This window comes from Theropithecus gelada, chromosome 9 (assembly GCF_003255815.1).
Source record: "Theropithecus gelada isolate Dixy chromosome 9, Tgel_1.0, whole genome shotgun sequence".
Classification (NCBI taxonomy): Eukaryota; Metazoa; Chordata; class Mammalia; order Primates; family Cercopithecidae; genus Theropithecus; species Theropithecus gelada.
This window is the reverse complement of record NC_037677.1, coordinates 31,725,955-31,742,775: the sequence shown is the minus strand read 5'-3', so window position 1 is coordinate 31,742,775 and position 16,821 is coordinate 31,725,955. Positions and strand designations below refer to the sequence as shown.

Below are 16,821 nucleotides of genomic sequence, written 5' to 3'. Positions count from 1 at the left end.
TGTGCAGCTGATTAAAGTTTCTCATTTATACTACCTACTTCCCTGGTAAGAATTTCATTCCTTCAACCAATACTTTTCATTTGAAAACATCTCATTACGAAAGCCTTCAATCTTTGAGGCTTCTGCATCTTGCAAAACAAATAGGGTTCCAAAGAGCCTATCTTTTCAACACATCCTTGGTTTGAGCCTGGATGAAACAGTTATTACAGAATCAACCGGAGAGAAAAAAAGATCTTCATCTAACGCTAAAGTCTTTCTATTCTGCGAGGTGAAATCCTTTGACCTAGATTCTGTCCCTTGAAAGGCGAGTGACAGTAGGCGAGCCTACGAAAATTGGTTAAATCTTGATCTAAAAAGTTAAATTCATGAACCACCCTGATTTGATTACCCTGAAAATCTACCAGACAGAAAGTTCTCCCTTTTATCCACCTTCATTGTTACCTTCAGAGCAGCTCTCTCCATAGCAACTGAAAACTTTTCTGGCCTGAAATAATCCTCTCTAGCTCCCAGTGCACAGTCAAAGAATTTTAAAAACAGGGAACTCTGTGACTGTGAAATACTCTCCAGGATTTAAAAGGCTGTGGAGCTCCAGATAAAGAATCATTTATCTTTCTTCTGAAGGTAAGCACTGGGGTTAGAAATGGTTGCATCATCCTCTGTCACTTTTAAATTGCTAACATAACAACCTGAAAATGCTGTTGTTGTTGTTTTTAACTCATAAAAGTAATCCCAGTACCTTCGTTACTAGCCCACAGTCATTTACCAGCTCATCTCTGGGCCAGGATCCGACATGAGATGCTGTTAACATTTTAGATGCCTCAAGCCATCAACAGAAAGATAATTTTTTTTTCCAGGAAGTTGATTGGCTCTAAAGTCGTCCCCCACTCCTTTAGTCACCACTGAGTGAGTGCATGTGTCATGTTCTTGAGGTCTTAAAATTCTATTTTTCTAAGATGCTTCCTACTCTAGAATCTCAACTCTTAATGAACTGAAAAAACAGACCTGCGTTTTCTGAACATTACTATTTTCTTCTAATACTTTTCCTTGTCTAACCCCCCCATTTTTTTTTTTTTTTTTTTTTTTTTTGAGATGGACTCTTGCTCTGTCGCCCAGGCTGGAGTGCAGTGGCACGATCTTGGCTCACTGCAACCCCCACCTCCCAGGTTCAAGTGATTCTTCTGCCTCATCGTCCTGAGTAGCTGGGACTACAGGCACGCACCACCACACCTGGCTGACTTTTATATTTTTAGTAGAGACGGGGTGTCACCATATTGGCCAGGTTGGTCTCGAACTCCTAACCTCATGATCCGCCCGCCTCAGCCTCCCAAAGTGCTGGGATTACAGGTGTGAGCCACTGCGCCTGGCCTAAAACTTTTAAACTCAACATGATGTTGGTCATTTAGTAGAATTTATTGCCTCTTTTTATTTAGGGGCGAGGACCACGAATCACTTGGAGTTCTTTATAATGGGATAAACATAAGGTGTTTCCCAACCTGGGTCCTATAGCTTGTACCACCTGTTGGAAAATGGAGAAGCTTATTCTTCCTAATATGTGACACTATGTTTAGGGAGAGGCAATCTAACAAGCTTTTTGGCTGCCTGTGCAGTTTAAAAGTCTACAGCCATGGAACTTTCCTGCCATTTGGGGTTAGAAATTACCTACAGACCGCCTGTTGTGTAGAAACAGCTTGTCATTGCAAATCAGCTTAGCCACCCAATTAATGAATCCTTTCAAACATGTTGCAGGCACAATAATTGAAGGCTTTATTTTTCCCCTTTACCACAGAAATTCCTTTGGTTACAAGTTTACCCCGTACACGGCAACACACTTATCTCCATCCAAGACAGACTCAAGGTGGAGGAAGCGTGGAAATGTGCTTCCAGACAAAGCTTTCAGTATCCTGGGTGCCACTGTTTCTTCTACTCAGCCGTGTTTTTTCTACTGAGACAGACAAACCCTCAGCCCAGGACAGCAGAGGCCGTGGGAGTTCAGGCCAACTGGCAGATCTGCTACAGGTTCTCTCTGCTGGTGACCACCCACCCCACAACCACTCAAGAAGCCTCATCAAAACATTGTTGGAGAAAACTGGGTGCCCACGGAGGAGAAACGGAATGCAAGGAGATTGCCATCTGGTTAGTGAAATAGAATGGAGTCAGGTATCAGGGCATGTCCAAAAGAAAGCAATGGATCCTATAGGGATTTATTTCAGTAACGTGAAATCACAGGCTAATCTTCCAATGTGCAATTGGGCAATGCATTCTGGCAAAATAATTTCCATATCTGGGATACAGCAAATCATTCAGCGTTCTGTGTATAGCACCTAGGGACATTTTTGTTGTTGAAAGGATGATGTTTATGTAAGGCTTTCTAGAACCCTTCTGCATATATAGAGGTATTTATTTGTGAGCGTGAACTTTTAGTCCTCTTTTCTATTTTGATTGACTAATCTTTTTTTAAAGCCTTCAGTGCACTTGCACGTGACTAGTTTTAGATGCTATTTGTTTGCTGGAGCATAATGTGATCTGATATTTGTCCAAGATTGGATTTTTGAGTACTTTTTCCTGGCATGGTATTTTCTAATATTATGCATGGTGGGTCGTTAAGATGATTAGATAATCATCTTAACGATGAGGAATCTGAGCTGGGGAGACAGATGCTGCAGGTGGAGCTGAAGTTGCACCCATGGCTCCTGAGGCCTGAATCACAGCCTAATCTTAGCCTACAAAGTGAATCTCAACCCTGACTGGAATCAGCTGTGTAGGTTTCCCAGCATACCCATGTTTGGGCTTCAACCTCTGGAGACTGAGATTTTACTTGTCTAGGATAGAACTTTTTAAAGTCTCTCCAGGTCACTATTTTATTTTATTTTATTTTATTTTATTTTATTTTATTTTTTTATTTTATTATTTTATTTGAGACAGAGTCTCGCCCTGTTGTCCAGGCTGGAGTGCAATGGCATGATCTTGGCTCACTGCAACCTCCGCCTCCCGGGTTCAAGTGATTCTCCTGCCTCAGCCTCTCAAGTAGCTAGGATTACAGACATCCACCACCACACTCGGCTAATTTTTTGCATCTTTAGTAGAGATAGGGTTTCACTATGTTGGCCAGGCTGGTCTCAAACTCCTGACCTCTTGATCTGCCTGCCTCCACCTCCCAAAGTGCTGGGATGACAGGTGTGAGCCACGGTGCCCAGACTCTAGGTCACTTTAATATGATGTCAGCGGTGGCTGAGACTCTCTTCATTAGGAAGGGTGGGGTAGGATGGAAGGAGGTGAGAACTCATGTGTTTAAATGACTACAAAAGAAAAAATGAAACCTGCTCCATCCCATTCCTGATCCATGAGATTTTTTAGGATGAACCTATAAATGCATAAATGAAAGCATATATAAATAAGTAAAACAAAAGCTAACTGTCTCCAAAATACATTTTGGCAGACTTTCTCAATCATGCATAGCTCTGAGGTGAGGGAGGGAGGGGAGGGGAACATTTTCTGACCAAGTGTTTTGTTTTTTTCGTAACAGAAGAGGTCTTGCTCATAGAGAATTTTTCTCTGCTTTGTGTGAGCAATAAATAATTCAGTAATTATTAAAATACCCAATGGTTCCCAGAGGAAATGTGTTATAATAGGCAACTCATCTGTGATGACATTAATATATATATAGATAGCAACACAAGACGTCCCACTGGAAATAACCAGAAGTCATCTCTTATTCATGTCCTCTGAGGATTCGCTTCAGGGGAATGTTCTCCTTTAATGACGTGAAGTGCCTTATTAAGGCTGCTTGAATAGTAGTTTTGCTGGGAGGAAGGTAAATATGCAAAATTGTTCTCCATTTTCAGGGCTGGGGGAAGGATTGTTGAGCACTTATTGTTTTCTGTGACAGTATCAGGACTTTAGCTAATTTGGTCTCCATTTGAATCAGTTCCATTCCTAGGACTTGAAACACCATCTTTAATAGCTTCACCCTCCTCTGTGAAAGAAACGCAGGTGAAGCAGAAGTGAGTCTCAGCTTTACCTGCTCAGAAGCCTTCAGTTCACCCCAGTCACCCACCAGGAAGGAACTTAGGAAATGTCCCCCATCATTCATGAAAAGAGAGAGGAAACAGAGTCCTCTGGATTTCACACACACCCCGGTTCTGGCGTAAACCACAGGGCTTCGGCTTGTGGCTGAGTCTGTTCTGTCATTTGAGGACTTTGTCTGCTGACAGGAAGGGTTCATGCTACAAATTCTGTGGTAAAAAGAGAGGTTAAGGGGGTTTGTTCATATCCCTAAATGTCTGAATAAAGAGGGAAGTAGGTATCTTGGATTTGTTGGGAGGAAAAATGCTTCCAATTTTAGGTCTGTATAAGAAGTGAAATTTTTAAAAAGTCAATCTGAAGTATCTGAGAGCACTGCACATTTAAAATAAATTCAGTCACACTGCAGTCTTTGAAAATGAATAGTTCTGGGCTGATCCTGGCTTTTTCTTTCTTTAATGAGAATGGTTAGAATATAGTTTTAATGAACTTCATGAGGGGTTAAATAACTCCAAAACAATACATTCCTCTTCAATAATTATGAGAACCATAACCCTACACAGGTTTCTGAGAGGAAAAGAGCCCTTTTCTGGCACCTTCTAGTGTTGAGACATGTGGAGCCTCAGCTTCCTCACCCGGAAGGCTGGGATCATGAGCCCCTCCTCAGGGAGGTCTGTGAGGACCACATGGACAAACCCATGTTCCTCAGGGGTCAGATGTCTGTGAGGGTCACATGGTTGTGTATATGCCCCTGAGGGAGATACCTTTGAAAATCACGTGGACATATGTGTGCTCCCCAGGGAGATCTCTGCAAGGATCACATGGACACATATGTTCTCAGGGAACAAATCTCTGAGTCACATGGACATACATGTATCACATCCCAGGATGATCTCTGTTGATCTCATTGACACGTGCTCCTCAGGGAGATCTCTGTGGGGATCTCATGGACATATATGTTCCCCTTAGGAATCAGATTTCTGTGAGGATCTCATGGACATACTTGTTCTTCTTAGGAATCAGATCTCTGAGGATCTCATGGACATATATGTTCTACTTAGGAATCAGATCTCTGTGGGGGATCTCATGGATATACATGTTCTCCTTAGGAATCAGATCTCTATGAGAATCTCATGGATACATACGCAGAAAGTCAGATATAGGAGCTCGAGTTCCTTCTGTTCCCTGTATCTCACGGCAATGTCTGATTTCTCCTTTTCCAGAGACACTAGAGCAGCGCCATTCCTCAGAATCTCCCACCCGCCTGTGCCCTAGGCCCCCCTCCACTGTCCTACATTCTGAGGATTTTAAATCAAGTTCTCCAGGCGATTCTTAGACACATTCAAAGCAGAGAACCACTGCTTTAAGGGTCTCCATTTAATTCACACCTAGCCCTAGCCCCTGACTCTCTTGGCATAACTGTCATGGCATAAAGTGTGGAAAACACCCAGCTTTGTCTTATTATCTAACAATTTGATCTGAACTCTTCTCAGTTAAAAACTTTTTGTCAGTCAGAAGACCCACTAAATCTAGTACAGACCCTAAAGAGCCAGTACCTGCCATCAGCAACATCCTTCTAGCTCTTTGTCAGGAAAAAAAGAAATACACTTTCTCTCTTATATTTACAGTCAATTATTAGCCACCGCCCCATCCACCACCCCCCTGCAAAAAAAAAAAAAAAAAAAAAGACCTTATAGAACTAAGAACTTAAAAGAAGACAGTCTCTTTTAAGTTCTTAGATTTCTATAATATAAGATTTACCCATTACTCAAAATCAAATGTTAAATACCTTTCAGTCTAAAACCCTAGAGTTTATCCTGGAGGCCTGACAGCTGTCTTATTGATGTAGGAGAAGATAGCTACCATGTTGCTTTTTGTCCACTGAGTCCCTCACCTGGTGAAGATCATAAGCAAAGTTGAATTTCAAGGTTGGGGAAGGCCATGTGATGCGGCGACAGGGTGTGGTGGACCATTACTACCAAGTATCCTAGTAGCCTGTTTAGCTTGTAAGGGGAGCCTCTCCTTGCATTTTAATCAGTCTTTTCCCAAAGTTTATTTCCTTATAAAGTCATTAAAACTAATTCCCAGAATCTCTGAGGTTTTTTTCCCCTCCTTAAACCTTATTCCCCCACCTGACAAGATTAAAAGGAAAATCAATGGATTATTCCTGAATGAGTCCATTCTTCTTAAACAAAGAATTGCTTCACCAGAGAAGGCAGCCTTGGACAGATACTGATGCCTGTGGGGTGGCAGTATTTGCAACATTTTGCTAAACATCCTCTCCCAAACACAACTGAGCCAACTTCTAAAAACATTAACAACAAAACAAATCTAGTGGTGATGAACTGAAAATTCCAGCTCTGTCCTCATCCAACAGTCCCAGTAGTGTGCTTTTCATCATATCTATGTCCAGGGGAGGAATTCTTATTTTATGTTAGCTTTTCTGAGGCTTCCACCTGTATTCTTTCCTCAAGCCACCGCCTTCTGTATTAAAATACATTCTTCAAGATTCAAATGTTATAAATGGGAGAAAGGTTTCCAGCCCATGGTCATTTGATTCACAATTAAGCTTTAGTGTAGCAGGCCTCAAAAAATCAAAGCAAATGTGACACAACACCTGTGCATTCAAGGTTACCAAAATCTCTGTTCAGACAAAAGATGCTTCTACAACTGTTTCAAGCTTCCCAAAGCTAGAAACCAATTGTACCTTCCATATTGTATACCTTTTATACACAGTTCTGGAATGCCTACCCACACGATTACATGCGGACCCTGCTCTCTGCTGTTCCGTGCCATGGATTCCAATTCCAACCCTGGAAAGGTACATGGCAAAGACATTGAGGAAGAGTGATGCATGGACAGGAGTCTCCGCATCTCAGATGGGTTGAAATGTGGCCACATGTTCTGTCATGTGCTCATACACCAAGCCTTGCCACATGGTTGTGGTCTCACGGCCTCATGAGCGTGCTACTCCTTGCATTGCAGACATAGACACTCTTCTTACTACCTACCCAGCCCCATCAAACAACCTGAGCAGCACTTGAAAGTATAACATAAACTCATTCCATGCTCTGGTTGTACCATATCCTTGTTCTTATTGATGTTAGGCTTGGACCAATCTCTTAGCCACCTAACTGACCTCTACTCCCATCAAATAGGAGGGAGAGAAAATTACTGGTTGAGGGGTTGCCCATCAAGTACGTCAATGGGTCCACAGCCTGTGTTCTCCATGGCCCAAAAGGAAGGAATAAAAGAATGGGTCCTGTTCTTGGAAGAGCAGGAATTGTGACTAACAATGCTCTCCACCATTAGCTGTGTAGCTTTGGGCAAGTTTCTTACCACTTTAGTCTTGGTTTTCACATATTCTATGGGTAAACTTTTCTCATGAAGAAAGATGTAACTCATATGTTCTTTGCAATATCCTTGCATACTGTACACAAATGTATGCATTAATTCGTTGTGCATTAAATAATTGAGTAATTGGTCTTCTAGTTGCTTTATATTATAAAAATCAAATATTTAGAAATATTTGGTGGCTTATTACATAGGCTGGAGACATTTTGTTTCTCACACTTAAAATAATAAAATAGGTTTCTTATTACTAAAAAATTCATTACTTTGGGCATTTTTCAGAACCAATTAGATTATACAGCAAGGAGTAACTGAATGTAAAAGGTACTCTGCACATTGCTGGGCACATGGCTACCAGCAAATTGTAGTTAATGGTACCAATAGTTTAGTTTCAGGAGGTTATTTGGTACAGAGAATAGCTTTATTACACTTTTATTTCAATGGATTCGCCTTTTGGGTCTTGGTGTCAGCCTTGCCATCAGCTACCAAGGTGTGGACTTTTCTTCTGGGTTACTTAGGGAACAGAAAATGGATGCCGAGGTTTTAGAAGTGGAGCCTAATATCCACATTGAGAGTTGGTCTTCGTGGAACCCCAGGGTCCCCTCTGTTTGAGTACTTGACCCCCTGCAGTTGGGTTCAGGAGGGATTAAAGTCTGTGTGGTTTTATGAAGAATGTGATTATGCTTTGATTTGGAGATGGATGACATTTGTTTCTTCCTGACTCAGATGATTACATAGCAGATGCTACACAGTGGGTTGTACAGCAGACCTGAAATTAGAACCCCCAAAACTTCCACTTCAAAGAAGACTAGATTAAAATATATTGTAGTACAATATCCCCACCATGGCACAAATCTGTCTGGGAGTCAGGACAGGCGTTTCTCAATGCTTTCACTCTGTGGCTGTGTCCTGGGGCTGCTTCTCAGATCCTGTGAGAATTCTCAGGAGTTCCCCAACTGTCTCTGAAGAAAGGCAGCTTCCCTCTTGCTGAGAAAGCTTCTGGTCCACGATTCCTGTGTCTTTTTCTCACTGCCCCACAACACTTATCCAAATCCCTTATGCCACATAAACTTCTCAGATTGCAGGAGCTGGGCATGTGCTTGTGGTTTGTGAAACCAATAAGGCAGCACAGTGCAGGGGAGGAAAGACTTTTCCTCTAACGTCTTAAATTCTGTAGCTGGGGCTTGTGAACTAAATGGACAAAAGATGGATTAACAGGAGAAAAAGCACACACATTTTATTTGATGTTAATATTTTTATGTGGAATAGGGGCATCATAAAGAAAGTGAAAACTCCAAAGAAGTGGTTAGACCCAGGGGGTTATAAACCATTTAAACAAAGAGTAATAAATTGTGGGGATCTGACAAGAGTAAGAAAAAAAGTGAATTTGGACTAGAGATGGTAAATTGTGAGAAAGTGACTAGGAAATATATATGTGAAACCAAATTTTTTTTTAACAATTATACCAATGGAGGATTATTTTAGCAAGGTTCGTTTGTATAGGTTCATCTCAGCATTAACTCCCCATCTCCAGTGATAAGAATGTTCTCCTCTTCCTGATACAGCAAGGATACCTTTCTCATGGGAAACTTATGCCCCGCTTTTAGATAGTAAGGGGCAGGTCAGAGAATCCTTCCCGTGCCTGCTGTTTCTCAGTTGCCTTCAGCTCAAAATAATCAATATGCTATGGTGGCATATTTTGGGGCAGTATGTTCTGATTCCCTTCAACAAAATCATTTTTGGCAATTTCCCTAAATAGGCTAGAAGAGGGGCAGATGGAAGTCATTTGTAAAATTTTTACACTTCTTAAGTGCCAGATATCGTGCTATATGCTGAGGATAGAACTATGCAAAAAGCAAACAAAATCTACTCTTTATGGACCACTGGTTCTCATAGAGAAGAGAGAGAATAAACAAGTAAACAAAGCAATTTTACAATACGAGTGTTATGAAGAAAAATTTTTAAATGATGTATTCCAGAATTGTGCTGTCCAGCACAGTAATCACTAGCCTGCATGTAACTGTTGGGCGCTTGATTCGTGGCTCATCCAAACTGAGATGTGCTAGTAAGCATAAAATGCACACCAGTTTTCAAAGACTGTTCAAGAAGAAAAATATAAAATATCTTTAATTTTAAAAATTTAGATTACATGGTGAAATAATTTAATCTTGGTACATAAGGTTAAAATATTACAAAAGTTACTTTTAGCTGTTTCTTTTTACTTTTTAAAATCTTGCTGCTAAAGAACTTCAAATGACATATGTGACTCATATTTGCGGTGTGACTTGTATTTCTATCAGATAGTTCTGTACTAGGGAACGCAGGTTGGGAATCTTTAGGAAGGTGTGTGAGAGGGTGACATTTTAGCCTGAAACCTGAAGAATGAGGGGAACAAGGAGACCTGGAAGATTGTGGGAAAGAACTTGGTGAAATTGACATAAAATCACAGGGGCAGAAGTTAAGTGAGGTGCTGGACTAAGGCTAAGAGAAGGAAGGGTAGAGTAGACAGGAGCCAGAACAAAAAGAAGATTGCCAGGAGTTTGGATTTTGTTCTAAAAGCAAATGGGCATCACTTTAAAAGCCAAAGAATAATCTGTTTTACACAGGCAACAGGTCACCAACTTGTGGCCACCCTAGTTGGAGTCAGGAATTACTCTTAGTGGAAAAAGAGGGTTCCATGGAAGGGCATCATTGTTATATGGGAGTCCAACTCTTTGAATCTGGCTATTGATCCTGCCTGCTTTTCCTTTCTATTTATAAAATGATAAGTAACAAAGACCCTGGTGGTCATTAGTGTTCTGGAACTATTTGCGAAGTTTTGTTTCTCTTGTTGCTGTCATTGTTTTCTTCCACAGTGCTTTGAACCAGATGCACTATTACTAATAGCTGGAGGAAATTTTGAAGATCAGCTTAGAGAAGAAGTAGTCCAGAGAGTTTCTCTTCTCCTTCTCTATTACATTATTCATCAGGAAGAGATCTGTTCTTCAAAGCTCAACATGAGTAATAAAGAGTATAAATTTTACCTACACAGCCTACTGAGCCTCAGGCAGGATGAAGACTCCTCTTTCCTTTCACAGAATGAGACAGAAGATATCTTGGCTTTCACCAGGCAGTACTTTGACACTTCTCAAAGCCAGGTAAGAAGGCAAAATGGCTAACTGGTTCTGCTACTGAGATACAGTCCTAGAGCCTTATTGTTTGTTCCTTATTTATTTCAAAGACATTCAAGAACTTCTAAGGGAGGTAAGTATTTGTGGGTTTTGGTTATGAGATGTTAAATGACATAATTTAAAATTCCAGGTCCAAAAGAGGAAATGTAATGACTAATTGGAAGAGGAGTTTTTGCCAGAAGTTGGGTGGGTGGACAGGCACTCCAGGTGAAACGGCAGCTGTCTTCTCCTGGGTCCCTCTGAGTACTCAAATCAGTGTGACCCCAAGGCATTTTGACCAATTTCCAAGGACTGAGCTGTAGTGGTGGAGAGCAATGTTTCTTTTTGCCTTGCCTTCTGGCTGGGAAAGGAGAAGGCAGAGACATTTTGAAAGAGATAAATTATCATTAGTTCTTTCACTGAAGAAGCAGCTTGCAAAAAGCATTACTCATGGTTGCCAGCCCTAGATGGTATCCCTTTGTGGCTTTTGACTTGTACTGCCTGTGTAGAGGGTCTATTCAAATACCTCTCCTCTCTCCCAGCTCCCACCTGGTCTCCGTTGCCTTCATTACTATTCTAGCAAAACTGGCCTTTCAGTTAGGTTTTTGCTTTCTGGTTTGCAGTGAGAAATCTCAGCAGATAAAGTTCTCTGAACATAAGGTTTATTTAAGTCACTTTTTTTTTTTTAAAGAATTAATTAAGAAGCCATTACTACATTTTGAAGAGTATGGGGAAATCATTTTTTTCTTGAATTATTCATAAACATGTATAGACAAATTTAGTTCTTGCTCTCAATTCTGGCATTCTGCAGCTTAACAACCAGCAAACATATCCTCCAATTTTCTGTAAATATGTTTAATTTCTTTTATTGGCAGAGCAAATGGAGAAGCTGTTTGCTAAGGACTTTGTGAATATCACATCCGTAGCTCTAATCCTATTAATTTCAAAATTTGAACATATTTTTATTCGTATTTTCATTTTAGGAAAAGGGATTCCTAGGCCCAGTGCAGTAGTTCATACCTGTAATCCCAACACTTTGGGAGGCTGAGGCAAGAGGATCACTTGAGGCCACGAGTTTGAGATCAGCCTAGGCAACATAGCAAGACCTTGTCTCTACAAAAATAGAATTTAAAAAATTAGCTGGATGTGGTGGCATGAGCTGGTAGTCCAGCTACTCAGGAGGCTAAGGTGGGAGGATAGCTTGTGCCTAGGAGTTTAAGGTTACAATGAGCTATGACTGTGTCACTATACTCTACCCTGGGCAACAGAATGGGACCCTATCTCTAAAAGGAAAAAAAAAAAAAAAAAAAAAAGAAGGAAAAAAAGAAAAGAAAAGAAAAAGGGGTTCTTTTACACAACTGTTTTCTACTCAAACCAGGAGTTATGCCTACATATAATTTCTTCAGTGCAACATCTATATAATCCAAGTTTGATTCAAATTCACTGCTAAGATTTTAATCCTACCCATTAATGCCTTTTGATGGAGACGAAATGGAAACAGCACTTAAAAGGTGGTGTGGTGTGTATTTCCAGGTTTCTGGTTGTCCTACACAGACTGCAAATACCCAGGCTTCTGAGTATTTCTGAGATCAAACAGCCCCAGAACAGAATAAATCAGTAGTATATCTAGAACTCCTTTTTCCAGCTAGTTTCAGTCATTAAGGGTTGAACAGCCTTTGTCATTAAGACTTGAACACCTGCTGAGTCATAACCCTTTGCTAGGCCTCAGACCTGTGAACACCTGGATGACATCACTGTCTCTAGTTCCTGGGAAGGGTCCGTGAGCTCATCCAACTGGGCTAGGATTCTCTAGGAAGTCAATCAGTCCAGACTTTGCAGGAGGCTTTTGGCACTTCACCACATCAGCTGTTCTTTCTCACTAGATGGCGTGAGGTCAGATGAGGTTCTGGCTCACCAGGCCCATCATTACTTGAATCTCCAGATCTTGGTCTGCACGGTACCCAGCTTCCACAGATCAAGTCACTAATGGCTGCTCCAAGTGGGCCTCAGCCAGATCCCCAAGAGAATCAACTTGATACCCTAATCCAGGCAAGCTCCCCAAATGGCTCAGAAAGCAATATCTCTCCATTCCTTCAATCTCTTTTGTCGAAACCTGTCTGTGTTTTATCTTCCTGACTCAATCTCTCAATGTTCCCACCTGTTGAATTCTCTCCACTGTTGGCTGATTCCATGGTAAATGAACAGGGATCTCTCCCTAGTGTTCCCGTAGCCCTGCCTACTGCATGGAGGCCGAGTGTTCATGCAAAGGACTTCAGGGATTGGAACAATGGTTGGAATTCTCTTTTATCCTCAATGGTGTTTTGAGACCGTTGTTCTTTCACAACCTGCATGAAACATTCATGCTTCTTTGAGGTTCAAACTCTGTTATTTCAACTTGTTCTTTTCACCCATGGAACTTCTGGCTACTTCTCCAAATTTATCAAAATTTTGGTAACTGACTCTTAGCCTTCCACTCTGCTCTGGACCATGGTTATAAATATGCTCCTGCCAAGCTCTTCAATTACAGACTTTAAAAAAAAAATAAGTTCAATGGACACTTTTTCTCCTTGTCCTAAGTCATTAGAATGCAACCTTGACATGATAACCTTCCCTTGATCTCTCTTTTGATGAATTTATTTTCTCTTTCACTTCGTATGAAATGGGTTTAGTACAGCGCCTGGTACATTGTAGGCACTCAAATGTCTAAATGGGAATATGAATGGGATATAAAGCAAAATTAGAGCTTCTAAGATGCTTATAATTTAATGGAGGAAAATTGATATACACATTTAAAAAGGTCCGATGTCCTCTGGGAGTTCAAAGAACATGGACAGTGTGCTAGGTCTGATGTGCAATGAGCACACATTGACCTTGGGACCAGAGGCAGATGAGAAGCAGAGGGGCCCTGTGATGACACAAGGCAGCAGAGCCTGTGTGAAGTCAGGGTAGGGAATGTCGGCTGGAAAATCATTCTCCTGCAGGTTGCACTGAAAGCCAGGAGAGAGTAACAACCCACCGGTTTTAAGGATGTTAAACAATAAGAGCAGGAGATCCCCTTGGAGAAAACACATCTTTAAGAGGATAGTGAGGCTGGGTGTGGTGACTCAAGTACTTGACACTTTGGGAGGCCGAGGCAGGTGGATCACCTGAGGTCAGGAGTTTGAGATCAACCTGGCCAACATAGTGAAATAGTATCTCTGCTAAAAATATAAAAATTAGCCAGACATGGTGGCAGGCATCACCTGTAATCCCAGCTACTTGGAAGACTGAGGCAGCAGAATTGCTTGAACCTGGGAGGCGGAGGTTGCAGTGAGCCCAGATTGTGCCACCGCACTCCAGCCTGGGCAACAAGAGCTAAACTCGGTCTCAAAAAAAAAAAAAAAAAACAAAAAAACAAAGAAAGAAGAAAGAAAGAAGAAAAAAAGAAAAAGAGGATAGTGAGGAAGACTGCATAAATAAGGACCAGTGGGATGAGAGTTAGAAAATTCAGTGCCATAATAGATAAACACGTAATTTCCAAATTGAGTTGTTTCTGAGACAGGAGAAAGATGATAGTCATATTCCTCCAAATGATTCCATTTTCTTTTAGACAAACTATTCCGTAAGGGGGGAAATTTCAGAGATGTTCTAATCAAAATAACTTCAGAAGTTACAGTTTTCTCTTTATTTTGTATCTGATTTCAGTGTATGGAAACCAAAACACTGCAGAAAAAATCTGGAATAGTGAGCAGTGAAGGTGCTAATGAAAATACACTTCCTCAGTTGGCAGCCATGATCATTACTTTGTCCCTTCAGGGTGTTTGTCTGGGACAAGGAAACTTGCCTTCCCCAGACTACTTTACAGAGTATATTTTCAGTTCCTTGAATCGTACACATACCCTCCGCCTATCAGGTAAGGATGTTTTCACGAATTTAACTTCCAAGTCACACCTACTAAGTAAACTATGCCAAAAACAAAGGCCGAAGCTCTTGATGACTGAATTCGTTCAGGTATGTTTAAATACGATTTTTATTGAGTCATAAAGCCAGACAGCTTAGGTGGCCTTTCAAGGCAAGTGTGCGATGAAAGGTATGTGGTGATGAGGCAAAAGCATGGACTTGGCCTATTTCTAAGTGATTGGAGTTGTGGATGTAGAGGGAGGCAGAGATTTTATGATCTGCCATAAATGCTAACTGAATAGTTTCTTATTTGGGATGTAATGCTGGGCCAGGCCTAACAAACTGTCGTGTAGAATGAAAGAATAGTATTCCAAATTGTGCAAGACATTTGGCAGCAGTTTCCTTGCAATCAGGAAAGTCATTTAATTTCAGACAGAAGTAATGTGAAATAGCCATTCTTGCTGCATTTGTGACTACCTGGTTTTGGGGGCTCCAGGATGAAATGGGATGTCAGAACTGGAATTAGAATGTGTGTTTTGCACATTTCTTTGTACTTGACAAGGCAGTAAAAATGAAATGGCTAATTCTTAAAATATACATCAAAACGCCCCTGAGATGGATTTTTTGTTGTTGTTGTTGTTTTTAGAGACAGGGTCTCATTCTGTTGCCCAGGCTCAAGTGCAGTGGTGGGACCATAGTTCACTGTAACCTCCCACTCCTGAGCAAGCCTCCCACTTCAGCCTCCTGAGTAGCTGAAACTACAGGTGTGTGTCACCATGCGCAGCTAGTTTTCTTATTTTTTGTAGAGACAGGAGTCTCACTATGTTGTCCAGGCTGATCTCTGATTCCTGGCCTCAAGTGATCTGCCTGCCTTGGCCCTCTAAAGTGCTGGGACTACAGGAGTGTGCTACTGTGCCCAGTTGGATTTTTTTTTTTTAAGCACCTCATTATCACGAGTAAAAAATTGATAACGATTCCTTAATATCACAAAAAATTCAGGCTGGGTGCAGTGGCTCACGCCTGTAATCCCAGCACTTTGGAGGCTGAGGCGGGTGGATCACTTGAGGTCAGGAGTTCGAGACCAGCCTGGCCAACATGATGAAACCTCCATCTCTACTAAAAACACATACAAAAAATTAGCCAGGTGTGGTAGCACGTGCCTGTAGTCCCAGTTACTCCAGAGGCAGAGGCTGGAGAATTGCTTGAACCCAGGAGGCAGAGGTTGCACTGAGTCGAGATTGAGCCACTGCACTCCAGCCTGCAAGACAGAGCGAGACTCCATCTCAAAAAAAAAAAAAAAAATTCAATCACTGTTCATATTTTCATAATTTTTAAAAAATTATTTTTATTGAATTATGATCAAAATAAAGTCCAGAAAATGCAAATTGTTGGTATATCCCTTAGGTTTCTTTTATGCATGTCATACTTCTTCCATCTTTTCTATTTTGTTGCGAGTTTTTTTGGTTGAAAAACAAAGGGGGTTGATTTCCATCTGGAGTTTGCTGATTGCAGTCCTAGTCATCTATCACGCATTTTTATTCACTGTGTTTCTTGCTTAGGGGCTGTTATATGTAGAGACTTGATAAGGTTGCTTAGCTGTTTTATGTTAGTACCTTCCATTAGAAAGCATATAGCATCTGGTCATCTCTTTTTCAGAAGTTATAAGCTATTGATGATAGTTGCCTAGACTGATTAATTATTTAGGGCTTATAAAATGGTGATCTTCTAATTCTCATTTCTTCCTTTCTAGTGTAATAATCTTATAATAGAAAAAATTCCTCTCCTCACTACTTCATTTTATTGAGATTCTTAAGGGTAGTTAAATATAAATTCTTGACACTTTAATTTGGCCATGCATTCTTCAAAAGAGAACAATTCGCTTTTAAAAATATTAATTTCCCTCACATAGATTGTGGGCATTTGTTGTTATGTTTATACCTATGCCTTTAACATTCTTTTTGCTCTCTTAAATGAGGTCCTCTTTCATCTATCTTCTAGTTGATCTTTGTTTGTGTGTGTGTGTATATACATATATATGTTTCTAATTTTTATAGGTTAATTTTATAACCTGATTCATGATTATTTTTGTATTGATTTTTAGGAGTTTCAGATATTTAATTTCTCTAAATACATATAGTTTTGCCTATTTTTATTTCCAATTCTCATGCTTTTATTTACTTTCTCATCTAATTGCATTGGTTAATAATCTCAATATAATGTTAAATAGTAGTGGGGATGATCTGCATCCTTATTGTGTTTCTGACTTTGAAAGAGAAGCCTGTAATATTTTCTCATTAAGTTTAGAGAACAAATGAGAAAAATATATTTATAGAGTCTTTCATATTAACCCACATTTTTACATTTCCAGTGCTGGTCATTTCTTTCAGTGGACTTAATCAAAATGGGAACTTTACCCAAGTGG

The 16,821-nt window shown here is 40.5% G+C and overlaps 1 protein-coding gene across 4 annotated transcripts in view; it reads left to right on the top strand.

Annotated features, from left to right (window-relative positions):
• Positions 1 to 310: 310 nt before the first annotated feature.
• The window catches only part of SLC39A12 (solute carrier family 39 member 12), an 83,170-nt gene continuing 66,659 nt past the window's right edge, over positions 311 to 16,821 (top strand). For 3 of the 4 annotated variants that reach the window (XM_025396627.1, XM_025396626.1, XM_025396628.1), the window contains exons 1-4: positions 311 to 621; positions 1,787 to 2,133; positions 10,227 to 10,508; positions 14,205 to 14,412. In XM_025396627.1, the coding sequence (XP_025252412.1) occupies positions 1,873 to 2,133; positions 10,227 to 10,508; positions 14,205 to 14,412 (751 nt within the window). In that variant the 5' untranslated portion in view covers positions 311 to 621; positions 1,787 to 1,872. The remainder of the gene's footprint in view (positions 622 to 1,786; positions 2,134 to 10,226; positions 10,509 to 14,204; positions 14,413 to 16,821) is intronic. The other variant, XM_025396629.1, reaches the window with a different exon arrangement.